This window comes from Microcebus murinus, chromosome 10 (assembly GCF_040939455.1).
Source record: "Microcebus murinus isolate Inina chromosome 10, M.murinus_Inina_mat1.0, whole genome shotgun sequence".
NCBI classification, from domain to species: Eukaryota; Metazoa; Chordata; class Mammalia; order Primates; family Cheirogaleidae; genus Microcebus; species Microcebus murinus.
In genome coordinates, this window is record NC_134113.1 from 78,512,656 (window position 1) to 78,540,349 (window position 27,694).

Sequence of the window (27,694 nt, forward strand, 5' to 3'; positions counted from 1 at the left end):
ATCTCTAAGGAGCCTTCCAACTTAAAAAAGATTTATTGATCAGGTTCTAGAACTTATTTAATAATTAATATGCAACAGACCTCCTTTTCCCCCATACAGACTATGAGTACAAAGAGTAAGATATACCAATATCAAACTGGTTTTGTAAGAAAGTGTTTAAAATTTGATTTTAAAAGGTAGATGATTTTATTTTTTCAAACACGTTTGCAACATTCCTGTTGAGACATTCAACCACACATGTTCCTGATAGAATTTTGAATATTACAAGAATTGTACATCTGGTTATATTTTTATGAAATTAACTGACACTAAATCAGTGCTACACAAAGTTAAAGACTGATAATTAAGAACATCAAAAAGGTAAACAAGGAACTCTGGCAAGACTTAAGAGGGGGAACATCTTACTGCAATGTATCAGACATTTTTACCACTCACTCACCTCTACCATTTCTTTCTGCTCTTTATAGTACTACAGAACATTTCCATTGGCGCATGTTTCTGTTTGGCAGATGGCTGCCAAGAGCCCAGATGTTTCTCAGTGTGAATTTATAGAAACTTGCATTGTCCCAATTTCAGAGGAAGGGCTGTTAGAATGGGTCAGATAAAATAAGAAAAAATCCACAGCAACTAACATTGAAAAATAAGTCCATATTCTTTGTTTCAATTGATTTTTTTTCCTCTCTTCTTTCCATCTACATTCAGTTCTTGAGTGACTGTAATTAGCAGGGACTAAAAGCCATATTATTAACTGAAATGCATGGCTGTATCCTCCAGAAAACCCTGAAAGTATAGAAGCCTAAGGGGCAGTTTGATCAAGTCGGAAGTAAGAGTCTTTTACTCTTGGTACTTCTTAGGAAATAATCTTCAGGATATTTTGACTTCAGCAATTAAAAACCCTTCAGAAAAAAACCCAAGAGAAAGCTCTTTTGTGCACGTCTAAGGCAATTGTAGAGTTGCCAAGAAGAGGCAGTCCTATGACTCCCTGAACATGTAGTCAACTTGGGAATTAAGAAAAATTAATGATTTCCCTCTAGGCACATCTTGGGCTTTCTGCTACCTTGCCTTTCTTTTCTAAAATGTCCCCTGCCTTCTCCACCTAAACAGAAAAAAATCAGTATGATGTCAAGAAGCAGGAAGGTTGAGGGTATTTTTGTTTTGTTTTGTTTTCTAATTGGATGCATGCCCTAAAGAAAGAAAAATTTAGGATTAACAAATTACAACCAGAGTCATGTTGCCCAGTTGAAGGTCTGATTGGATACTTTTCTGATAGATTTATGAAGAAGCTAAATGATAGTAAATTATGGCCCAGTCGGTACCCCATTATCTGGTATCGTTAATTAATTAAGACAAATTTTTAGATATAAAAGGAGCATGGTTAGAAATAATCAAATTTTCTGACATTATTACCTAAAATATACTTTCTAACATTATAGAGTGGGCATTAAGATGTTAATAGACCATTTAGAAACCCCATGTCTCTCTAATTCAACCCCAGAGGGATTGAATTTGCTCCAGAGGGAACCAGAGGGAACCATTACTTGCACTTTTTTGGCAATTATTTCCTTACTTTCTTTGATAGTTTTACCATCTATGTATCCATCCCTAAACAATATAGTTTAATGTGGTCTACTTTGAGCTTTAGTCTATGTGTAAACTTTTGGTTTTTACTACTTTAGATCAACATCATACTTGTGAGACTCAGCATGATCTCACATCTCATCCTAAAGTGCCCAGAATTTGTGATCCATCTTACATTAGCCCTACAGCTTGGCCTATAATTCAAATTTACATTGGACTGCCTGATTTAAAATTTCAATAAAACAAAAAAAATACTCATCTAAATACACTTATGTCTCCTATTTTACCCCAATTTACAAATCTCTTTATGTTAATTCCAGATGAGTCAGGAGATTTGATTAAATTGCTAGTTGCTATGGTAGCAAATTTATTTTCATTTTATTGCTACCTTATTCCTGAACATTTTATGTTTAGTATAGTCAGTAATTAACTTTTATACACCCACACATCACATCTACTACCTCTGAGGCATGGCCAGTTCTTTTATTTTATTTTCTCCTTAATACCAGTAGCCTGAATATGAACCTTAGAAGAACTTCTAGTCTCTGCCTTCATGGAAATATAGTATAAAATAGCCAGATAAGTTAAAAATAGTCAAATTTGCTGCCCAAGACCATAGTACTTGGGAAACACTAATAGTTAGGACCCAAGGATATTGCCAATTATATATAGATAGACTAATTTTTGAAAATTTACTAGTATTCACCTAGTTTTCTTATTCTCTGAACCTCTTTTATAAATACCCTCTGAGTTCAATTCACTTAAGTTCAATTCAAAAAATAATTATTGAGGGCCTAGGCCATATTCCTTCCCCCAACTATAAAAAAGGAAGGAAGAAGAAAAAAAATAAGTGATTTCTTCTTCAATGTATTCATAGTCCAGGAAAGAAGACATACATACAGACAATTAGCACAGATATAAGGGTGATAATAGGGAAGCATGAAAAGAGATGAGGCCACAGAGAAAGTCTGAGGTCAGATCGTGAAGGGTGCCCTGTATAAGGAGTTTGAACTTTATTCTATAAGCGATAGGGAGCCATTTAAGCATAGAGACATGACTAAATCTGCATTTTAGGAATATAATCTTCAATATGTTGTGGGATTTAAGTTGTCAAGTGTATAAAAAGTATTAGGTTTGGTTTGATTGACAGTAATCCAAAATAACACTACTTTACAAGGCTGGTCCAGAGCAGAGACTCCCTGGTGTCACTCAGTTTCTTCCTATATTGTTACTGTAATATGCAGCCCCAATCTAATGTCTAGGATGGCAGTATCCATGTTCCAGACAGCAAGGTTAAGTAGGGACAAAGTAAAAGAGGGCAAAGTGTGCCCACCAACTGTCTTTCTAAGAAGATCTCCAGAAACTGCCACATGACTCTTCTACCTACCTCCCATTGGCCAGCACTTAGTCACATGGTCACACCCAGCTGCAAGGTAAGCTGGGAAGTGAAAAAATGAAAATGGAGGACAACTGGCAGCTTTTGCTACTGAGAAATAAGACATTGGAAGTAGAGGAGATCAATAGAAAGACTACTGCAGGATTGGAGTGCATTAAAGCAGTGTCAATGAGAATGGAAAGTGAAGGCAAGATTTGAGAGCTATTTGGGAAGAAGGAGTGGTTAAGAGTTGATGGTCTAGTGGATGGTGTGATAGCTTTTGGTTTTTGGCTTGAGTGGCTAAGTAAATTGAGGTATCACCAGGGGCAACTTTCACCATCATAATACAGATGGAAGGATAAAAAATTTAAAAAATACTACTTTTACTATATTAAAGTCTGTTTGCCTTTGACACTGCCCTTTCCCTGGCATGTCCCCTAAATGTTTGGATTTTACTTACATGCAGAAGGGGAGATACAAATATCTGCAAGACATAGCGTGCTGGGCTTTTTTCTTCTATTTAAGACTGTGAGATGGAAAAATTGAATTCTAGAATTAACTGACACCAACTGGACAAATGACCAAGGGCAAGTAAGTTTGTTCTCTAGGACTTTGTTTCTTCATCTGGAAAATAAGAAAGTTGAACTAATGTTTAAAGTCTCATCCAGCTATAGAATTATTTGATTTTCAAATCAGACCAATCACTCATGCTAATCAACAGCATGAAAATGAACAACCCTGTGTCACCCAGCCAGAGATATATATTGCCAATGAAAAAAAATAATTGATGCAACATCTTAAAATTCAAGTAAACACAATTTTCTGTCTAATTGTTTCATATCTGTTTTCCCTTGGCTGTTGGAAACCTAGTTTAGTGTGGTCTGGTGGTGTTAAACTTTGGTGAATTTATAAAGTATCGTATTAAAGTAAAATGGGTTTTGCCAATTGCATTTCAAAATTACTTTAAAAGGTTTTACTTGGGAGGAAAAGGATTACTTTTCCTATTATGTACATAAGCCTGCATGTGGTAACTGAAAATATCTCCCTTGAGTTAAGAAGTATTTTCCTTTTTGGTTGGTCAAGTGCACACCATTCCACCTACTACAAAGGATTAAAATGACCTATTTCATCACAAAGTAAAGTAATGGTGGCAGCATGTGATTTTTGGCAGAAAAAACACTTTGTAATTGCTAATTTCCTACATCCAAATTCAGCTGAAGGTTGCAGCCCAAATTCATAGTATTTTGCAAGTCCTAACAAGCAGGACCCAAGGATGCTGCCAGGTTTTTTTAAAATGCCAATGAATCTAGAAGAGCAAGAAATTTGCCTAGGGTTAGCCATTTGGAAGGAACGTTTGCATCCAAGACCCTGAATGCCTTACAGAGACATGAAGGGGTCCACTCCACAGGACACACTTGTGAGACTCAGGTGTTTGTTTTGGCCCGAGTCCTCTTCTCATCTCCCTTGTGCTCTGTGCCAGCTGGCAGCTGTCCTCAAGGGCAGACTCTTTTTTAAAAATCAGCAACTTAAATGAGAATCAGTAACGTTTTTAGCAGGTATCATCCATTGTACTTGGAAAGTGCTTCAACTAGTATTTCTTTTGATACAAAAAAGTTTGGAAATTTAATATAAGTGTAATATTTTAGAACTCATATCTAGCACCAAGTTTGCATTTTTGGCCAAAGAAAAATATTCTTACTGAATAAGTATGAGATCCTAGTCTACAATGAAAATATACATTTTCCAGATGGCAAAAAAAAAAAATGCAAATAATACTTTGATGATATAATCAATATTGAAGCCAGAATTTTATGTTCCTTAAATCTCCAAAGAATCTTCAACCCTTTCAGTTGTGTGTGTGTGTTTTTGGTTTTTTTTTTTTTTTTTTTTTTTTTTATTGGTTTTGGTTTTTGAGACAGTCTTACTTTGTTGTCCGGGCTAGAGTACTGTGGCATCAGCCTAGCTCACAGCAACCTCAAACTCCTGGGCTCAAGCAGCCCTGCCTCAGCCTCCCGAGTTGCTGGGACTACAGGCTTGCGCCACCATGCCTGGCTAATTTTTTCTATATATTTTTAGTTGGCCAATTAATTTCTTTCTATTTTTAGTAGACACGGGGTCTCACTTTTGCTCAGGCTGGTTTCGAACTCCTGACCTTGAGCGATCTGCCCACCTCGGCGTCCCAGCGTGCTAGGATTACAGGCATGAGCCACCGCGCCTGGCCTCAGTTGTATTTTTTAATTAATCTTTCTTCACAGATGACAGCCAGAAGTTAAAATGAAAGTTTCTTTACGCCAAAAGCATTACATTTAGTCACATTTCCAAGATGTGGGACATGGAATTCTGGACTCAAGTTGATACTCCAAACACTGCATTCCAGATTAGGTGTATAAAATATCCTCGAGTAGGTAAAATCCATGAATTAGAAGTGAATACTCAAATGTCAAAACATCATATAGGATTTTTGCTGACCCCAAACTCAAGATGTGTGTGGGAGCCAGGGTGCCACAGCTTAAAGAGGACAGGTTCAGTGTTACACTGAGCAAATCTCAAGGCCAAGCTTGTCCCTTCCTAGCAAGGTAACTTTGGGTGACCAGTTAGCCTCTCTCACAGTTAATGTCTGATAGTTTCAATTGCACGCTCAAAAGGTATAAATAATAGCTGTGTTGCATATATCGTATGTATTCACATACATCCCTCATATACAGCACATATATTTAGATCTATATAAAAATATTCAGGGCTGGGCGCGGTGGCTCACGCCTGTAATCCTAGCACTCTGGGAGGCCAAGGCGGGCAGATTGCTCGAGGTCAGGAGTTCAAAACCAGCCTGAGCAAGAGGGAGACCCCGTCTCTACTATACATAGAAAGAAATTAATTGGTCAACTAAAAATATATATAAAAAATGAGCTGGGCATGGTGGCACATGCCTGTAGTCCCAGCTACTCGGGAGGCTGAGGCAGGAGGATTGCTTGAGCCCAGGAGTTTGAGGTTGCTGTGAGCTAGGCTGACACCACGGCACTCACTCTAGCCTGGGAAACAAAGTGAGACTCTGTCTCAAAAAAAAAAAAAATATTCAGTAAGAAAAAATATAAATATTAATGTATATAAATTGGCAGCTCAATTCCTATAGTTGCTCAGGCCTAAATCCCTGGAATCATCTTGTGTCCTCTTTCATCTGGTGTCTAATCTCCCAGCAAATTCTGCCAGCTTTGCCTCCAGACTATTTCCAGAATGTGAACGCATCTCATCACCTCCACAGCCACTACTCTGGCACGGAGTACCACAGGCACTCCCTGGGTGATGGCAGTATTCTCCTCCTCTCTGATCTCTCTGTTTCTTGATTTCCTCCAGGCTATTTTCAATACAGAAGCCAAAGTGGTCCCCTTAAAACAGAAGTCAGATCCCAGCACTCTCCGGCTCAGGGCTCCTTGGCTCAGCACTTTCCTTCTCCCTCAGAGCAAGAGCCAATGTCCTTCCCGCTGACCAGTAAGACCCTAAGGATCCACCTCTCCATGACTCTCACTCATCCTCTGTCCTGTCTGAGTCCTCCCCCCTCACTCTCTTTGCTCCCTCTGCCCAAGCCTCACCAGGCTCCGTGCCAGATCCTACTGCAGACCTCTGGACTCGTGTTCCCTTTGCCCGCAAGCAGAAACTATTAGGGTTTGAATCACTGGGATACAGGAAATCCAGAGGACATTTAAGAATGAGATATTATATCTCAAACTGGAGCCAGGGGATTAAAAGGGTAAGACTAAATCTATGTTCCTATAGGAACCAAAGATATTTCTCAACATTTTGTTATATTAGTTAAATAACTTATCATATATTATGTAACATAAAGTTTTTCAGGTGTGGGATTAGTACGTATTTCAGAGTTAGCATTTCAGACTGTCTTCTAACTCTAAAATTCTATATAATTAACAGATACTATACAATAATTATGTAAATTAAACACAGATGTTATTCCACATAACTGTGCTTTAAGAATATTGATGCAGAGTAGAATTTAAATACCAAATTTAGGTTGTTGTAATTTTTAAAAATTTTCAGATATGTGGTTTTATGAGAAACCTTCTGCTACTTCCAGAACTTTATTGAGAATCAGTGAAGATTTCATTTTTCTGCATATTGAGATCTCATTTGAGTACTCCCCCTTTCTCTTGATCTAAGTGTTTTCTTTGATTCTTTATAGGCTTCTGAGCAAGATTGTCATTAGGAGACAGTTATCTAAGGTGAGTTATATTTTTTTTTGTATGCAATTTACTGGTAAACAGGTGTGAAAATAAAAGCTGATTTAATTTCATTGTTAAATCATAGAAGGATAAGTTGGATAACCATACTCTGTGGACACAGATATTCATTTATAGACTGGGATCTTTAAGGCTGCAGAAAATGTGAGGCAGCCAGTACTTGGAAGTGAAGGGAAGAAATCACACCAAGACACCCTGCCTGGAATTCTCCTTTTAGCCATTCTGGCATCCTAGTTAGTGGATCCTGAAAATCCACATGTAGTTACCATATAACCTTCTTCCGTAAAGAAACATTTCATACTTCTTGGCTGTGGGACGCATGATGCCAAGCTTTTATCCCTTCACATGGATAAGGATGATGTAAAAGTAGAGAAATAAAAAAAAAAGGCAGGTATAAATAAAAGTAACTACAGTCACACACCACATAATGATGTTTCAATCAATGATGAATTGTATATACTACAGTGGTCCCATAAAATTATTATTATTTTGAGACAGTCTCACTCTGTTGCCCGAGCTAAAGTGCCATGGCATCAGCCTAACTCACAGCAACCTCAGACTCCCGGGGTCAAGCAATCCTCCTGCCACAGCTTCCCAATTAGCTGGGACTACAGGCATATGCCACCATGCCCAGATAATTTTCGAACTCCTGAGATTGAGTGATCCTTCCACCTAGGCCTCCCAGAGTGATAGGATTACAGGCATGAGCCACCACACCCAGCCGAAGATAATTTTATCTATATATTTTTAGTTGGCCAATTAATTTCTATTTTTAGTAGAGATGGGGTCTTGCTCTTGCTCAGGCTGGTCTCGAATTCCTGACCTTGAGTGATCTGTCCACATCGACCTTTCAGAATGCTAGGATTACAGGCATGAGCCACTACTCCCAGCCCCATAAAATTATTATATTGTGTTTTTCACTGTACCTAGTCTATGTTTAGATATGTTTAGATACACAAATACTTACCATTGCATTATAATTACCTACAGTATTCATGCAGTAACATGCTGTACAGGTTTGTAGCCTAGGAGTAATAGGCTATATCATATAGACAAGGTGTGTAGTAGGCTGTACCATCTAGATTTTTATAAGTACACTCTATGATGTTTACATAAGAAAATCTCCTAATGATGCGTTTCTCAGAATGTATTTCCATCATTAAGTGACACATGTTTGTACATTTTAAACCTAGAATTTAACCCTTTATAATATCTATTCTATGTTCATTATTATATTAGAATTAGAGACCTAGGATAATAGAGTTTAATCAAACAAGTAATATATTTAGAACATTCTTTGTTTTCTGGCTTCATTAGTAAATTTAGTAATTTAGAGGTGCTCAACTTTTTTTTTGTCTCAGAATCACCTTTCCTAGTTCTAATAGGTTCAGAGGGTCAGAAAAATAACATAACCATGATAACATTACCAATCTTGACAGCTGACCTACCAACTACATTACTTAATTGCTCCTCATATTTCATCAACCAAACAGATGCCTCAATTGAAAACAGATCCAGATGTTTTAAAATCAGATGATTTAGAGATAAAAGAATAGTAGTTCCTGTTTTGACAAACAAAGCACTGCCCGGGGCCTTTAATTTATCCCTAGTATATAACACTGGCCATATGATCAGCAGCACGGGTCGGAACTTGCTCATATTAATAGGCATGTAGTCCATTGTGATAGCTTATGTACAGCTTCTACAAGATGCTGCCAGGAAACAAGAGGTCTTCAAAAGGACCCTGGAAAATTTGTATTATGAAAAAATTATGCACGGATTTCACATTTTTGGCAACAAAATAAACTCATACTAACTTGTTATAACACGTCTGAACAAGATTTTAATTGAGGCACTAAGAAGGATAAGACAACAGTTTGAAAAGAGCCCCTTTCAGATCAACATGAATTCTGCTAAATTTGAAGCAAGAACAAACATGAAACTTATGATGAAGCTTGGGTGGAAAATGGTGAAATCATTGATGCTTTATGAAAAGTTTATGGGAACAATGCCCAAAGAAATCATCAGTTCACAGATGGACAATTTGCTTTTAGAAGGGATGAAGTGATGATGATGATGAAACCCATAGCAACAAATCATACACATAAATTTGCAAGAAAAAAATTAATTTTGTTCATGTCCTAATTGAAAAGAACCAGTAATTAACAGCACAAACAACAGCCAACATCATAGACATTTCGATTGGTTCAGTTTACACAATTCTCATGGCAAATTTTAAATTGAGCAAACTTTCCACTTGATGAGTGCCAAAACTGTTGCATCTAGATCAGCTAAACACAAAAGCAAAGCTTTTAATGGAAATTTTAAACAAGTGGGATCAAGATCCTGAAGCATTTTTTCAAAGAATTGTAACAGGAAATGAAACATGGCTTTACCAGTATGATCCTGAAGACAAAGCACAATCGTAGCAATGGCTACCAAGAGGTAGACATGGTCTAGTCAAAGCAAAACTGGACTGGTCAAGAACAAAGATCATGGCAACAAGTTTTGGGGATGCTCAAGGCATTTTGCTTGTTGACTGTCTTGGGGACCAAAGAACAATACATCTGCTTCTTATAAAAGTGTTTTGAGAAAATTAGCCAAAGCTTTAGCAGAAAAACACCCAGAAAAGCTTCACCAGAAAGTCCTTTTCCACCACACACAAGAATGCTTCTTCTCATTCCTCTCACCAAACAAGGGCAGTTTTGCAAAAGCTTGGATGGGGAAATCAATAGGCATCCATCCACCTTACAATCCTGATTTGGTTCCTTCTGGCTTCTTTTTATTTCCTAATCCTAAAAGAACTTTAAAGGACACCCATATTTCCTCAGTTAACAATATAAAAAAGACTGTTTTGGCATGGATAAATTCCGAGGACTCTCAGTTCTTTAGGGATGGACTAAATGGCTGGTATCATTGCTTACAAAAGTGTCTTGAACTTGATGAAGTTTATGTTGAGAGAGAAAGTTTATATATTTTTTATTTTTATATTTCAATTCCCCTGGCATGCACCTCATCTGCCTTTTCCTACTCTCTTTCTGATTGGAGAAGTTTGCTGTTCTGAATGGAAAGCTTATCTATTAACTTAAATTAGTTCCAAGTAGGCTAAATCTTACTGTTCAATGAGGATTATATGCCATATCCTTAAATACATAATCTTACTTAGTTTTTATAACAACCCTGTAAAGGAGGTATCCATTTTCCCTTTTTGAAAAACTGGAAATAGATCTCAGAGAGGTTAATTAGCTTACCAAAGTCACAAAGTTTTAAGAGATTACTCTCAATTCAACCTCAGGTTTGTCTAATTTCAACATCCAGGCTTTTCTCACCCTAAGATTAAAAGAAGGAAAAGGGCGGGCATGATGGCTCACTCCAATAATCCTAACACTCTGGGAGGCCAAGATGGAAAGGTTGCTTGAGCTCAGAAATTTGAGACCAGCCTGAGCAAGAGTGAGACCCTGTCCCTACTAAAATAGAAAAATTAACTGGGCATGGTGACATGTGCCTGTAGTCCCAGCTACTCAGGAGGCTGTGGCAGGAGGATCACTTGAGCCCAGGAGTTTGAGGTTGCAGTGACCTATAATAATGGCACTGCACTCTAGCCTGGGTAACAGAGGGAGACTCTTTCTCAAAAAACAAAAAAAAAAAAAAACAAAAAAAAAGAGGAAAAGTCATAAAATTATCCAAACCACCTGCTGTATCTGGCCCCTGAACGTAACAAATCCATAGTGTAGCTTTGATCATCAAATGGGTTGATGATGATTTTGGTGTAGATCAGGCAAACTTAATAATTATTTAGATAAAAGTAATGCTGATTTTGAAAGAATTACAGTAAAGACTGGTTGTCTGCATTTTATTCATCTTATCAAATATGTAAGGAAATATTATAGATGACGGACAGTACCTGTTCTGTTTAATTACATTATTGATGCTTTATACAGTTGTCCCTCGGTATCAATGGAAGATTAGTTTCAGGACCTCTTGCAAATACCAAAATCCATCATGCTCAAGTTCTTTGTATGAAATGGTACAGCATTTGCACATAATTATACACATCTGCTGGTATACTTTAAATCATGTCTAGATTACTTATAATACTTAATGCAATGTAAATGTTATGTAAACAGTTGTTGTATTGTTTAGGGAAGAATGACAAGGAAAAAGTCTGTACATATTCAGTACAGATACAATCACTCATTTTTTTCCTGAATATTTTTGATCTGCTGTTGGTTAAATCCATGGATGCAGAATCCATGAATATGAAGGACTCTGTGTGTGTGTGTGTGTGTGTGTGTGTGTGTGTGTGTGTGTGTGTATGTATACCCCACCACACACACATACAGTTGCTTGACAGACAACTCACAGCCTAAGAAGGAAACATATTGAGACTCAAATATGTAATTACCCCTCCTTTAGAAGTTAGGTTGAAAATAACATTAATTAGGTTCGTGCTTTGTCTGAGCATGATGCTATCTTTTCCACCATGTTTTCATTTGCCCAAGAACAGAATGGGGATGCTGAATAGATCAGTTTAATTTAGTTTTATGATTTGAGTCAATTTATAGATTGCATATCATATTTTATAAATATCAAAATGTATTCAAAAATTGAATTTGGCTTATGTGTATTTCTTTGGGCTGATAAGGCCAAGGTTAGATTTTGATTGCTTTATAGGTGAGTTTGATTTGCAGATGTCCCTGATTACAGGTCTTTGAAGACTGTTTTCATTATTTTGCTTTAGTGAATTCCAAGATTGCACGCTGTTATATAGTAACAGACTGCACATAAAACTCTAGCACTGACTTGACAAATGTCAATTGGGGAATTGCCAGGTATTGGTTTGTAGTCTGAGTCTGCACTAGTCTACCCTAGTGGTAATGAATCTTCATATCAATGAGCAGTATAGTATTAAACAGTTCCCTCATTTACATACTTTTGCATTAAACTGATTCACATACATATGTAATATAGTGTGTGGTCAGTATTTCAAGTCACATTGAAAGCATATTCTATTTTTATTTTGTTACCTGCCCCCACCAGGATCCCTAGGCAAAAAAGCTATAATGTTGAGTAATTTATTTTTGCACGTTCTCACCTCCTGGTGCCACTGTTTTCCCAGCCTTCCAGAACCTGTTGCCCCCACCCTAGCTCTGCTTGCCCAAAGACCACCAGTGCAGTATTTCACTCAAACCTGCCCTTTCCATCTGCCCAGGTCACCTTTCCTCCTCCTCTCTGGTGTCACTTAAACTCCTATTTAGGGCAACACCACATTGTGGGGATTATGCTTTATTCACAATAATGTAAAAATGATTGGCCAGTCTTCCCAAAGCGTGTGTGTGTGTGAATGTATACGCACGTGTGCCCCATAAGGTAGAATGTCTAATTAGACGAATGAGCTGCTTCCTGTTGTGTTCTGTGAGATGGGACAAAGGAGGACAGCTAAGCATGTGGACAACTAGACAGGTAAGCACAGAAAGAAGCTTCTCTGCGGGTAACGTCAAGACCCTGGCAGGTAGAAGGAGTCAGTCCAGTAGGGTTAGATAAACTGGTTCTCACTGCTACCTCCCAAACCCACATCCTCTCCTTCCCAGGGCAATGGGACCAGACCCTGAACTGCCCCACCCACTCAGAATCTCTCTCTCTCTTTTTTTTTTTTTTGAGACAGAGTCTAACTCTGTTGCCCAGGCTAGAGTGAGTGCTGTGGCATCAGCCTAGCTCACAGCAACCTCAAACCCCTGGGCTCAAGCAATCCTCCTGCCTCAGCCTCTTGGGTAGCTGGGACTACAGGCATGTGCCACCATGCTTGGCTAATTTTTTCTATATATATATATATATATATTTAGTTGTCCAGCTAATTTCTATTTTTTTTTTTTTTTTTTTTTTTTTAGTAGAGACAGGGTCTCGCTCTTGCTCAGGCTGGTCTTGAACTCCTGAGCTCAAACGATCCTCCCTTCTCGGCCTCCCAGAATGCTAGGATTACAGGCATGAGTCACCACACCTGGTCTCAGAATTTCTTTTCTGAACTCAAAAAATAAAGTTTAGGTTTATTACCTAACCAGTCACTGGAATTGAGGCAATTGGCCTGGTCAAAATGTCAAAAAAGGAGAGGTTTATTTTCATTTTATATCTTCCCCATTGAGTTATTTGCAGACCTTCTCTGTCCTTAATGGAAACAACATACAGCATTAATTCTAAGATGGCATTTTCCTACAATCTAACGCCTCTGAAATTGTAATGCATTGTACAATCAGTGGTACCTTATGGCATTGCTGTTGTCCTGGATTGAATTTCTTATAGAAGCATTTATTTCCAACAGTTAACTAGAGCCACTACCAACCTGAGACCACTTCAAATGAAATTCTCTTCCTGAGGTGTTTGATCACACTGGTAGCATGTATTCAGACCTCATGCCTATGTGAGTAATGAGTTATGGTTCAAAATCTCAGGCGAGATTTTTCTTTTCTCCCTCCTCCCAGTGCAAAAGGTTGAGAAATACAAGTTGTCCGTTGGAGGTCCCAGCTCTATGCTAGAGCCCCCTATTAGAATCCTTATTTGGGGCTTTTTTTTCTTGGTAGTTTATAAAATAGTGATGCTTCTTGCAGCCAAAAAAAAGGGAAGAAATTCGATATTAGAATTGAAAAGTTTCCCCAGGGACAAAAGTCTTCCAGGTTTCTTACTTTTCTGAGCAGCAGCGCCGCCTTCTTCAGGTCTTTGCCTGTCATTTAGAGCCTGCCAGCACCTCTCAGAGAGCCAGGTAATCACTCTCCAGATGAATGATTCACTATGTAATTTGTAGGTATAATGGGATTTGTTAATTTGTAATTTCAACAAGGTGCAATTTGTGAGTAAAGTTGTAATAAAACCATAATTATCACTGTGGTGATTTTGTTCCTTCCTATTGCAAATCCTTATAAGGCATCTATTCTGTGCACTGCAGAGGGAACAAAGATGCTCAAGGAATGGTCCCTGACCTCAGGGAGCTTATCTAATATAATATAATTAGATAAGGCATTTGCAAAAGTATTAAATAACTGTCATATAGTATAGAAAGTGATGATGCCAGAGGAAGGAATGGAAAGTGTGCCCCATGGATATTCTGGAGGGAAAGAGATCATTTCTAGTTTGGGGAGAATCAGAAAACATTTTATGAAAGGAGGGCAGCGCTAATGATATTAATATTAACAATAAAAATAATAACATCACTGCCACTTAAAGTGCCTTAGTTAGATTTATTTAATCCTCTATGAAATAGGTACTAATTCCATTTCACAGATGGGAAAAACTGGCTTTGAGAAATGAATAGATCTTTAGAGTGAGAAGCAGTGTGGGGGGGAAGAATGTCGCTCCTCAGTGGAAATAGTCAGGCCAAAGACAGGAAAGTGGGAAAGCAGGGGGCACATACCAAGACACTACACTACTTAGATTATTTTGGTTAGAGGATTGCATGGGTCAAGGCAAGTCACAAGAGAATAAAATACTCTTGAATACTTTGTTTGAACTAGGTAGTGGAGGAACAAATGGGAGTTACCATGGAAGTAGAATAAAATAACCCAGTAAATGGTTTATTTTAGAGTAACAAAAGGAGAAAGATTCCTCAAAGATGAAGAAGTGATTTAAGTATTGGGTCTCTGGGAGAAAGTGATAATAGAAGAAGAAAAAATAAACAGGAGGGAATATGGAACATCAAGTTCTCTCCTCAGGAGCTTAATTATAAATGCCCTGATGTTACTGAAAGCTCTGCACTTTTCCCCAAATCTGCATTAGAAGAATGAGGACAAGCAGTTTGAGGAGAAGGAAAGAGAAATTTATTAATTTGCTGACAAATGAGGAAAATGGCAGACTCCCATCTTAAAGTACCAATTTTCCTAATCGTAAGTAGAAATGCAGAGCTTTCAAAGGGTGGGTTTTCAGCTTTAGCCTATATTGTAATCTGTTCCATCTCTGGCAAAGATAATCTCAGCAAAGACAATCTCGGGACCTCCACCCACCTGGGAGGCCCACCCGGACCTCCTGGACCTCTACTCTCATGGACAGTTCCCCTGAGCCATCTCCTGTAGCATGAAGAATAAAAGACATCCCCCCCCTCCCACCAACCACTGCCCTGAGACAGGGATGCAGGTTGTAGTTCTCAAAAAGAATAGGTGAGGTTTTAAAGAGACAGAAAACATTTTTGCCATTCTTTTCAGGCCACTGTCTCTGTTACATACTTCCCGCTGTCAGTCTTACCCCTCCATGTGTGTGGGAGGTGGGCACCTGTTCTGTTACAGTGACATTGGCTATGCTAGTTGAGAAAGGGCTTAGGGAAGAGCCAAGCAGGGTCTGAGCTGTAATCAATAGTCGTAGGTTCATAGAAGTTCTGAACATCAAGGATAGAGTCTCCTTGGAGGGCTAAATAGTCTTAGATAGGGTCTGGATGGGGTGGGGGGCGTGCAAACTCATGTCCAGTTCAGGCAGGTCCCATGATGTACCAAAGGGGATCGTCACAGCACAGAGACTCATGTGGAAGGTGAAAACTAACTGCCATCAGAGAAGACCTTTCAGGGCCTGATGATAGAAGTAAAAAGCAAAATCAAGCCACAGGGAAAAGGATTGACTTAGGCTAAGAAGGCAGCTCTGCCCCATTACGAGTTGCCCGTTTCCTAGGGAACAAAATTGACATTTAACAAGGATACTCTCCATTCCACCCCCAGTAAACTGGCAGAAAAAATGGGCATCACAGTCCCAGGCAGAAGGACCAGCCAAACAGTGTTCTGGGTGGGAGTTGGCGGTTTTTTCTGTCTTTCACTGACATGTTATGCTACCGGCCAATTTGAGGCTCTATTCATTTCGAAGCACTCGGACCTCAGGCATGGGGAAGTCACAAGATTGTTATTTCTAGACCTTCTTTGCTCACCAGTAGCTACTATCTCCTGCCAGCCTGAATTCTCATTAATTCTAGGCCATGCTGGGCTCTATGTCCTTTAGGGAAGCCCTAATAGTTAGACATGGCTGAGAAGCGTTGGAAACATTGGGGACATACAGTAGGCAACTAGTTGGAATTGCTAGACTAGACTTCAAGAGGAAAATATAAGCTATAGATTTTGGAGCCAAGAAGATGTAATGGTTTAAGATATGAAAAGGAGTGAGATTGATGAATTTAATAGGAAAAGCCAAAACCAACACACACAAGAAAGGTCAAGGACTGATAACAAGGGAATCTTCTGAACTTGCAGATAAAAAGGAGGAAGAGGAGATGGAAGAGAATTTGGAGGGGAAGGACAAGAGAGAGTGATAACACACAGAAACAGGAGAACGTGCAGATAGAAGAGTGATCAATCACATCAGTGCTCAGGAAAGGAGACTGAGGATCAAGGCCATTAGATGGATCTACTAGGAAGTCATTTGGATCCCCGAGAGCCCGTGTGATCTATCCATGAGGGAAGAAAACACATCACAGTGGTAAATATGCATGAGCAGTACAGAAATGAAAATAGCACAACACTTGTTTCCCTAAAGAAAAAGAGAGGGAGGAAGGAAGGAAGGAAGGAAGGAAGGAAGGAAGGAAGGAAGGAAGGAAGGAAGGAAGGAAGGAAGGAAGGAAGGAAGGAAGGAAGGAAGGAAGGAAGGAAATATGCTAGCACAGTAGTTCAGAGAGAGAGGTTTTCTTTTTTGATTTTTAAATCTTTGTTGCAAGTTTGCAACCTCTGATTTTCTGCTGTCTTACTGCTTCTATTAATATTTCATGCCACATGGTATGTCTATCAGTACTCTCAACTCTCTCCCCTTTTTACTCCTTCTCCCCAATGTAACCGTGCAGGATTCAACGTTGCAAGTTTGGATTGTTTGCTAATTGGGATCATCTATGTTCCTACTTCATTAGACTAGCAATACTATGAAAGTCAGGGATTTCTGTACACATCTAAGTACCCGAACAGGATTTTAATTTGTATTTATACTTTGGAAAGAATATAAAAAATCATTTTTGTATTCCATCAAATCTTTATACAGACTCATGTATAAATGCCGTTGCCATTTGCACTAAATAAAATTAAGTCCCAATACTCTCTGAATATATAAGAGAAGCGAAAAAATTTTTTTAGCATTAAGGTCAATAAAATGGATGATGTGAATAATACACACAGGTTTTTGAATCCCTAGTTATATAGTTTATATCAAATTCTTATAACAGTACTCATTTTCCCCATTTTACAGAAGAGGAAATTGAAACCTAGGCAAGTTATTTTACATAAGCTCCTACAGCAGATCAATGAAGGAGCCCTGTCTGGCTCAAAAGCCTGAGGGGATGCTGGCCTCATTCGTGCCATTGCCACCTTTCTTATATTTACAGAAATTCCCTTGGTGACCGGAGCTGAAAGTCATTTCACATAAATATGAGATCGTAAATCTTTTCAAATCTTTTGTTTTTAGGAGTGTCACTTACCTTAATTTCCTAAATAACTCAATTTGTTTTTCGTTTCCATTTGCTGAGATAATTTGTCTCCTTAGGTGCCAATTTGAAAACTGGTCTACTCAGAGCTAGTTATATAATTTGTGGGACACCTTGTTAAGAAATTATGAAGAATTTTAAAATAGTATCAGCAGATCATTAAGCCATGCATGGAGCCCTACTGTGCATGGGGCCCCGTGTGGTTGCACAGGTCGCAGGCTGGTAAAGTTGGCCCTGGGCAAACTGTTAAACATGATTTGTTAATGTTGCCCAGCATTTACTTCTATCTATTCCTAATAACAACAGCAGAATGAATTTTACTCTAACTGAACTAATAAAGAGGACGTTCCTCATAGTGTGCAAGTTATTGCTTATAATATTAATGTACTAGTAACTAGAGGATCTTTTAAAGAGATTACTTCCAGAGGCGCCCACAGGAGAACAGACTAGGATAGCAACAGTTTCTTTTGGTATCCTGTAATTCATCTAAATTATTAATCCATTAGGAACAATTAAATGGTTGCATCATGCATACTGGGAATGCATTCAACTCCTGGGCCTATGTGCAAGGCTGTCCGTAGCCTGTCTGGTCTTACCTGTCTCTCTGGCTCTGCTTCGCTCTGCCCATCCACGCCATCTTGCTGCCTTGCCAATTACTACGCCTCTGCCATCTCTATTTGTCCTTCCTGCCCCTGCATCTTGATGCATGCCAGGAAAGTACACATAACCCTGCCTAGCCACCGCAGACACTTAATATGAGTATTTGTCGAGTGAATGCATGCATGAAGGAGTAAGTTGTGAAATGCCTTCCTTCCTGTTCTCTGCCTTTTGAAATCCTATCCAACTTTTGAGGTCCACCCATATGTTACTTTTTCCATGAAGTCTTTCCTAACCGCACAAAGTAACTCCTTCCTGAGTTATTCCAGTTCTTGCCAAATCATTCCTTTTTGATTCTTATCACATTCTGTCATGCATTATATTTATTTATTGTTGATACTCATGGATACTTTCATTTCTTCTAAAGGATAAATTCTAGAAGAGCGAGGAACACGTCTGACATGTTTATGTGTTATAGAGTATCTGTTCCATTGCCTTGTGAATGGTGGTGTTCATATTTTGCAGGGAATGGGATAATGTCATGGTTGAGAATACAGCCTCTAATGTCAGACAGACCTGAACTCCAGTGTGACCCTGGGCAATTACCTGACTGCTGCTATAGACATCAATTTCCTCATTTGTGAAAGATAGATAGTAATACATCATTATAAGGATGAAATAATATATGTAGAGACCTTAACACAAATAAGAAACATGATAAATGATAGCTGTAGTAGTATAATAATATTTATTCACTATCAAGCATGGCTGACTCTGAATTGTAAAAGCATTTACTCAGAAAAGCAAACACAGAACAGTAACAACAAAACTAAGAATAATAGACCAGCTAAAGAAAATTTCTAGTGAATAAAAATGTCTAGCTTGTCTTTCTTCTGCAGCAGACTAATCCATATCTAGCCAAAGGTCTTTTAGAGAGTTCAGTTTCCTAACACTGCATGAATTTTCTCATTCCATCTCAGAGGCCTTTTTCTTATATATAAGGTTTCAAACCAACAACACAATGTAATTTCAGACACTATATTATCCACCCCAGTGGTCTCTTTCCTGTTCCTTAGTGAAGGTTAGAAGTGTCCTTCTCTTACAAAAGACAGAACTCAAACCTCAGTATCTTTAGTATCCCTAGAATCATCCCAAATTTTTCTATTCTCTTGTTTGCACATAGAGGGAAACATTCCTATTTGCCAACTTAAATTTGTTTACACTTCAAATTGTCAGGAGAATAATTAAAACGACTTCATTCTGTAGATAGTTTCATGGAATTTCTCAAGAATAATTAATCCCCCTTTGCCACCTATTGCTATTATCAATAATGAATAATAATAACAGTAGCTACCACTGATCAAATTTGTTATACTCGCAGTAACTAGGGAGGAAGAGAAGGCAGGGTTGAGGTCCCTCCCTGCCTGGGTATGTTTCCACACTGAGCTTGGTCGGGCTCCATACAGTTTTGTGTTTGTGCCCGAAGCATTGGTAGGGCTCAAGCTCAGGCTTCTATTACTAATAACTCCTTCTTACTCCTTTAATCCAATGCCTCTCATATAGGTTAAAATTTTTATATATTTTAACCAGTGTTCCTATGAGGCGCTAGTGTTCCCTGAGCTATAGAGAGTCTACATTCAGTTGTTATATTGAATAATGACTTTATCCAGAGGGAGAAAAAGATCATGGATAGAATTTTTTCAATTCAAGTTGTTCTCCAATAATGTTTCACAAATCTTTGGTTCCAGACAACTTTTCTGCTAGAGGTTGCCAGTGTATAACATAAGAAAATGAAATTGCAAATTCATATCAATAGGAAAACTGAAAATCAACCGTATGCTCTTGGTTCAACAGTTTGTTGGGTGTTTTATATTATTTTAAGACATGTGCACTGGTGGTTATGAGTTCATATGGCATACAAATAATATAAGGTAGATTTCTTTTTGCTAGTAAAAATATATATAATAGTGTATAGGTGAAATAAAAATTTATTGATTTGTATTTTTTTAAAAAACATCCTACAGTAGGCCGGGCGCTGTGGCTCACGCCTGTAATCCTAGCTCTTGGGAGGCCGAGGCGGGCGGATTGCTCAAGGTCAGGAGTTCAAAACCAGCCTGAGCAAGAGCCAGACCCCGTCTCTACTATAAATAGAAAGAAATTAATTGGCCAACTGATATATATATAAAAAATTAGCCGGGCATGGTGGCGCATGCCTGTAGTCCCAGCTACCCGGGAGGCTGAGGCAGAAGGATCACTGGAGCCCAGGAGTTTGAGGTTGCTGTGAGCTAGGCTGACGCCACAGCACTCACTCTAGCCTGGGCAACAAAGTGAGACTCTGTCTCAAAAAAAAAAAAAAAAAAAAAAACCATCCTACAGAGAACATGGTATTCTCCAAATAAAATCAAATGCTATATATCTCTGTCCCCTGAACAAGTCTCAGGTATCCTAACTTAGAAAAATAAGTACTATGTTCCTCTAAAGTGTATGAATAGAAGAGATTCATGAATAAAGGCAATGCTTAAAATACATGTAATCTAAGGGTCAAGTAACTATGCAGTTATTTATGAATCATTGCTAAAATTGATATGTCTGAGGATTCAAACCATTGTTTGACACTGTGGCATCATGAATGCAGATCTAAGATCTCTTAGTGTTCTTTTGCAACAGAATTTTGTGATTTGGAAGGCCTAGGACGATTACTTTGAATGAACTACCTGAAACTTGAATCTCCCAATAAATGATCCTTTAGCAGTTCTTAGAACACCTCCAGTAAGACCTCCATGTGACCCTAACTTCAAAGTAAAATGATAGCATCTCGGTTAGAAGCGGCGTTATTTACATGTGGATCTGTAGGAAGGAAATGAATTGCCCTAGTACATTGTTAGACTAGCAGGATGTTTTATAATATGAATTTATACTAGTTTTATGTGGGTACAAATCTGAAATTATAGTTCTACAATTATATTCCAAACTCTTTGAATCTTAAATAATAGAGCATGTCATCATGTTTTAAACTGTAATCCTAAACTGAATATCACTTAACTGCATATTACCCATGGCCTGAGAAGGGAGGAAAATTCTCTTTATATATACAGCCTTCATTGGCACGAGACATTTTATTTGTATTACCAATTTAATAAAATCCATTGCTGTTCAAATGTTCCCCATATGCAGAGACAGAGAGGACTAAAATGTATAAAGCCAGTTTTTTGTATTCTTCAGATTTGTAAACATTGTGTATATGTAATATTTTGCCTGTTTTTTAAATTGCAGAATATGGAACTTTGTCAGTTTTACTTTTTTCTTAAAGTAGAAAGCTCACAACATGAAACCCAGTTTTCATCGTCCTATTTTGATATATCAACTTTCATGGGGCTTCAATTCCCCATGCAAAATTCTGGTATTTTCCCCACAGTGGGCAAGTCCAATGAGAAATGACAGAGGGCCAGGAAGCCAGGGAGAGAGTGTGTCTTGACACGAGAGCAGAGAAAGAACAGGATAAAGCTGGTGCAGGAGTGGAAGAGTGTTTGGCAATGACCGCAGAGGGAGTTAGGAAGATACTGGACAGGAATTAAAACAGAAACAGTATAATAAAGGTGTCTTTGTAACAGATGGACGAGACTGTCCCAACTCTGCCGTTTACTGGCCGTATAGCCTAGAGAGAGGTATTTAATCTCCCTGAACTTCCACTTCCTCCTTTGGAAAATGATGAACCTCCCATCTTCTAGAGCTGTGGTGAAAGACCCGTGTAAACAATGTCACACCTCCCCAGCAGTGTGTCTGCTGCTCCCCTTCCTGACTTTGTCCTTCCTGGGCTGGGGACAGCCTCGTGATGATGATGCAATCAGTGTCTGAAGTCTGTGCATCCCAAACTCATCCTTCTGTTTTAGTCTTTTTACTCCTGAGAATTTCAAACATTTATAGCAAAAAATAGTCATAATGTATAATGACTCTCCATATATTTCTAACAGCTTCCACAATTACAAATCATGGCCCATCTTTTTCATCTGTTAATATATCCCCATCTGCTCCACACCTTCTGTATTAATTTGAAGCAAATTCAGATGACATACTATTTTATCTATAAATGTTTTTGTATTTATCTCTATAAGTAGTCTTAAAAAGACACAATCATATACCATATCACACCTAAAAATTGTCTTTTAAATCTCTTAATCTGTTAGCTAAAGTGCCCTTCTGTCCTCTGTATTAAATGCAAGGTAGAGAATTTGTCAGATTCAGGTTGATTTTGCTGCTGTTGTTGGTGTTATTGCTACTGTTATCATCTGTATCAGGTAAATTATATCAACCAACCACATGAATACTACTAAGTGGTATTGCCATTGATGATGTGATCTTTTTCCAAACTGATAAACAACTCTTAGAAAGGGTCTGAACAAATCATTATACAGTCTTCTTGGAAAAGGTCTGAACAAATCAATATACAATCTTCCCTCAATTTTAACAATAGTTACCTCCTGGAAAATTTGGTATTTATTAAAACTACAAAAATATTTTGTAGCCATATCAAATATGGAGCTAGGCTTTAGGCTCAGATAATTATAATCTATTTTCCACCTGCAGGAATGTCTGAAAAGTCATGTGGTATGTGGAAAAATTCTTTCAAGTAGGGTTGGATTATCTGCCACATTGCAGAAAGTCTAGCATCTCTGGCTCCTGTCTGCTAAATGACACTAGTGCCCCACCCAAATCTTTATCAATGTCCTTTCATAGTTATAAAATGTCCCCTATGGTTCACTTAGTCTCCTGTTGTAAACCACTCAATTAGTTTGAGCAGCAGCAAAAGAGGAAATTGGTTTTCATTGCATACATGCAATAATTTTGGGAAAGGAAATAAGAAAAATATCCCATATGGGGAATAAATATTGAAACATTCACAAATTTAAAGGCTTCAAAAATTTTTCTCAGCTGACAGGATTTTATTTCTCTAAACTATGTTGGAAAATATGAATAGGCTCTCTGATACAACAAATGAAGTCATAATGACTTCATAGTAATATATGCACTTCAAGTTGAGAAATTGTTAACAGCTGGGAAACCATCCAGACTGGTACAGGTAGGGACACTGAGATAGTGGCATGGAATGATAAATCCATTTTTAATTCTTTTCTAAACATAAGTACATATTTGTAAATCTCCTGGTGGTATATTTTCATAATTGGCCCATAATGCTGATAAGGAACTGTGATTTATACTCACCTTATTGGGTGATATACTCCTCGTCTTTTTTTTTGGATGTATTAAAAGTCACTTTATTGTCTTTTGTATTTAAATACTGTTCATCATTCCAGGATGGAAACAATTTTCAAATCTAGATGAGAAGATATTTTATTATTATTGCTTAAAGCAGGAATTGTTTATTCATAGTACCTAGCCAGTTCCTGGTACATAGTAGATGTTCCTTAAATATTTGTTGAATGAACTCATCCAATAGTCATCAACATTAATATATCTTATCACTCTGTAGAATCATGTACTCTCGTATTTGATAATTTTGTTCTCATGCCATCATTATCATGAAACATTAAGTGTGGGTTTTTTATATAGAATAGAAACTGAATTAAGTGATTTTTTTTTCTAAATCATGCTACTGGCATAACTAGGAGAAGGATTTAAGTTTTCTGGCTTTGATTTTACTATTTCTACTGATAGGATTCTTTATGCATTAAAATTTTATGGTTTCTATTCCTGCTGCCTGTTTCCATGTTTTCAAACATTTGTTAAAAGAAGGAAGGGAAGGGAAGGGAAGGGAAGGGAAGGGAAGGGAAGGGAAGGGAAGGGAAGGGAAGGGAAGGGAAGGGAAGGGAAGGGAAGGGAAGGGAAGGGAAGGGAAGGGAAGGGAGAAGGGGAAGGGGAAGGGGAAGGGGAAGGGAAAAGGGAAGGGAAGGGAAAAGGGAAGGGAAAAGGGAAGGGAAAAGGGAAGGGAAGGGAAGGGAAGGGAAGGGAAGGGAAGGGAAGGGAAGGAAAGGGAAGGGAAAAGGGAAGGGAAAGGAAAGGGAAGGGAAGGGAAGGGAAAAGGGAAGGGAAGGGAAAAGGGAAGGGAAGGAAAGGGAAGGGAAAAGGGAAAAGGGAAGGGAAAAGGGAAGGGAAGGGAAAAGGGAAATGAAGGGAAGGGAAGGGAAGGGAAGGGAAAAGGGAGAAGGGAAGGGAAGGGAGAGGGAAGGGAAAAGGGAAGGGAAAAGGGAAGGGAAGGGAAGGGAAGGGAAAAGGGAAAAGAAGGGAAGGGAAAAGGGAAGGGAAAAGGGAAGGGAAGGAGGGAGGGAGGAAGGGAGGGAGGAAGGAAGGAAGGAAGGAAGGAAGGAAGGAAGGAAGGAAGGAAGGAAGGAAGGAAGGAAGGATCTGTAATTAATTCCCCTGATGTTTATCTACTGGCTTTGACATTTAGAAATTCAAAATAAGATATTAAACATTTTGGTGGCAAAGTCTATCTGGTAAGAGATGTGGCTCTCCTAAAAGCAGGTTACGTTATTTAATGTCTGCAAACTGCAAAGCAGGTGCAGCATCAACATGGTAATTGTTCAGAGACTGGAACTTTGTAACTATGGAGACATTACCTCATAGTTCTAAGGGGCAGTGTTGGCCAGATGTGAAAGCTGTAGTCACAAAGGTCTCTTTGCCAGGTTAGGTTACTGTCCTGTCTCTTGAGCTTCTTCAAGTAACTGCTATACACCTTCACCGTGCTTTGTCTAATATCCTGAGCCAGTGTCAGTATTGACTATGTTGTTACTTACGTATTTACAAGAGAATTCTGGTTCTGGCAGCAGCTTGGTAAAGAAATTATTAGATCTGGCAGGTGCTTGAAGGCAGCTGGATTAACAGGTGAGGTCACTTTAAAAAGAAACCCTGCCTTGAATGTCAGCTATATTCATTGCCTGATGTCATGATCTGTTTCCTAGGAAAGAAAAGAGACTTCCCTTGTAGCCAAGATGAAAGACAGACAAGACATTCAGGAAGCTTCAAAGGCCCCGCAGCATGAAGCCCACAAAAAGAAAGATGAAGTGGAGAAACAAAAGCAGTAAGAAGCACAAATGCGAGAAGATGAGGATGAGGGTCTGAGTTTTAGAGGGATATTGATGGAGTGCTTGATCTCTTTTGTTTCATCTTATGAAGTGGTTAGAACTAGAAGAGATTCCACAAATTTAATAAAAATAATGAACTATAGCATACAACTATTTCCCCAAACACTGTTTTATGCGGTTCTAGTCCTTCCATAATAGAACAGTTCATCCTGACAGATCTCCATCATATAAGACCGAGTTAAGAGTCCAAAGTTTCCATTCAGCATCATAAGGCAATTTGTAGACAGCCTCTTCAGAACTATTTTGCTGACTCAGGGACAAAAAATTACCAGAATTTTGGTTTTAAAAATGTCTGTAGGGATGTTTTATAAAATTACAGCTCCCTATTTTTACTACTACTACTAAGACATTCTATCAACTAAAGCATTAGCATTGGTTTTCCAGTGTTTTTTTAAAAAATAGATATTTAGGCCAGGCATAGTGGCTCACAACTGTAATCCTAGCACTCTGGGAGGCCGAGGCTGGCGGATTGCTTTAGGTCAGGAGTTCGAAACCAGCCTGAGCAAGAGCGAGACCCCGTCTCTACTATAAATAGAAAGAAATTAATTGACCAACTAAAAATATATATACAAAAAATTAGCTGGGCATGGTGGTGCATGCCTGTAGTCCCAGCTACTCGGGAGGCTGAGGCAATAGGATCACTTGAACCCAGGAGTCTGAGGTTGCTGTGAGCTAGGCTGATGCCATGGTACTCACTCTAGCCTGGGCAACAAAGTGAGACTCTGTCTCAAAAAAAAAAAAAAAATAGATATTTATAGTATTGAGTATACATAATTTAGAGCTACTGTTACTTTGGACCTAGATGTCCTGTGTTTACTATTCATTCCAAATCCATCTTTTAAATAGTTGTTCTTAAAGGTCCTCTGAGAAATTATTGTCATTGGTATTACCAATGAAGTCCCTCCCAAATTAACCCTGAAATGCTGGAACTGAGCTTTAGTAACTGCCACTGGTTTCGTGCTAATCAATTACAGAGGGAGCAAAATACCAAGGAGTTTGGAAAATTCCTTATGCTAAGGGGAAAACTAATTAGGCATCAAGAAAAATCTCTCCAAAAGGAGTTGAATAGGTAGGCAAGTGGAGAGTTCAGAGGGTAGGCTGTATCACATGAGTTTGTTCCTGAACTCTTTCAGCTCTTCCAAAGATATGTGCAGTCATCAGAAATTCCTTACTCAGCTACAAAAATAAGAACATCCTGTGGCCCTGGGCCAGGTTTCTCTGACTGCAACATTTACAAAGTCTTACTGGGAATCTTTTGTGGAATTCAACTTAGTTGGAAATGCTATTGTTTTACTGGAGGAAAAAAATTGGGAGCTTAATAAAATGAACATGCTGAAAAGATACAGCCAGTCTATGATGAAACCCAGATGTAAGGGATGTGAAAAGAGAAAAATACTGTCCTTGCTTGTTGTAGTCAGTGTCAGGGAGACGGCGTGTCATATAGTCGTGTCTCGGATTGAACAGAGATGAAATATTTGTAATTTGACGATTTATGAATACCTCTGTGACCTCCTTCCCACTACCTCCACAATTAGACTCCAGTGCATACCTTCATGGGTTAGAGCTTTTCTGACAAACCTGAGTGCTTGGGTGTCAGCAGAATGGCAAGTGTGCAAGCTAACTGAGCACTGGGCCAGTGATAATGCCATTTTCCAATAACGACATTTTCAAAGCCAATGCCATTTAATTATTTTAAAAATTTGCCTGAGCTGTCTGTGCCTTCTGAGAGGTACATTTAGAGCAGGTGGATTTGGATCACAAATCTCTCCAGATACAAGATTTCTAATGAGGGAGCTTTCAAATTGTAGAACAAAATGATTGTTAATACCTCTTGGTAAACAAAGATATTGAGGGTCACGTCAGCAAGATGGTGGACTAAGAAGTTCCGGACCCTCATTCTCCCACGGAGACTTAAAAACAACAACAAGAAAAACAAAAAAAACTAGAGACTGGATAAATTGACTTTATAAGAGCTCTGGAGAACAGATCAAAATGGAGATAATCCATGCAAGCAAAATGCTTAGCTCCTGCTTATAGTGGATACATATGTGGCCCCCAGAAAGGGGATGGTTGAACTGGCTATTTGTCCAGTGTTTCAGAGAGATAAAGGGTTTTGGTTTCCAGTACTTTGCTCATAATCTAAGCATTAAACACACATACACAACACCCCCCCACACACACACACACATGCACACACATAGGTGCACACACACAAGATTTGCTTTGAGGTCATTGGGAAGAGTCTCAATGTGACTCGTAAAATGGAGTGTCACAAGCCTTTTTATGATCCATATCACAAGAGTATTGTTTAACTTGTAAAATAATTGTACTGTAGTATAGGGACCTTATTCAAATGACTGTGAACTAA

At 38.5% G+C, this 27,694-nt stretch overlaps 1 protein-coding gene across 4 annotated transcripts in view; it reads left to right on the forward strand.

Moving 5' to 3' along the window:
* LMNTD1 (lamin tail domain containing 1) overlaps positions 1 to 27,694 on the forward strand; it is an 89,845-nt gene that overhangs the window by 26,268 nt on the left and 35,883 nt on the right. For 3 of the 4 annotated variants that reach the window (XM_076007552.1, XM_076007553.1, XM_076007554.1), the window contains 2 exons: positions 7,146 to 7,185; positions 25,144 to 25,262. In XM_076007552.1, the coding sequence (XP_075863667.1) occupies positions 7,146 to 7,185; positions 25,144 to 25,262 (159 nt within the window). Of the gene's footprint in view, positions 1 to 7,145; positions 7,186 to 22,364; positions 23,304 to 25,143; positions 25,263 to 27,694 lie in introns of those variants that run through there. The other variant, XM_012739549.3, reaches the window with a different exon arrangement.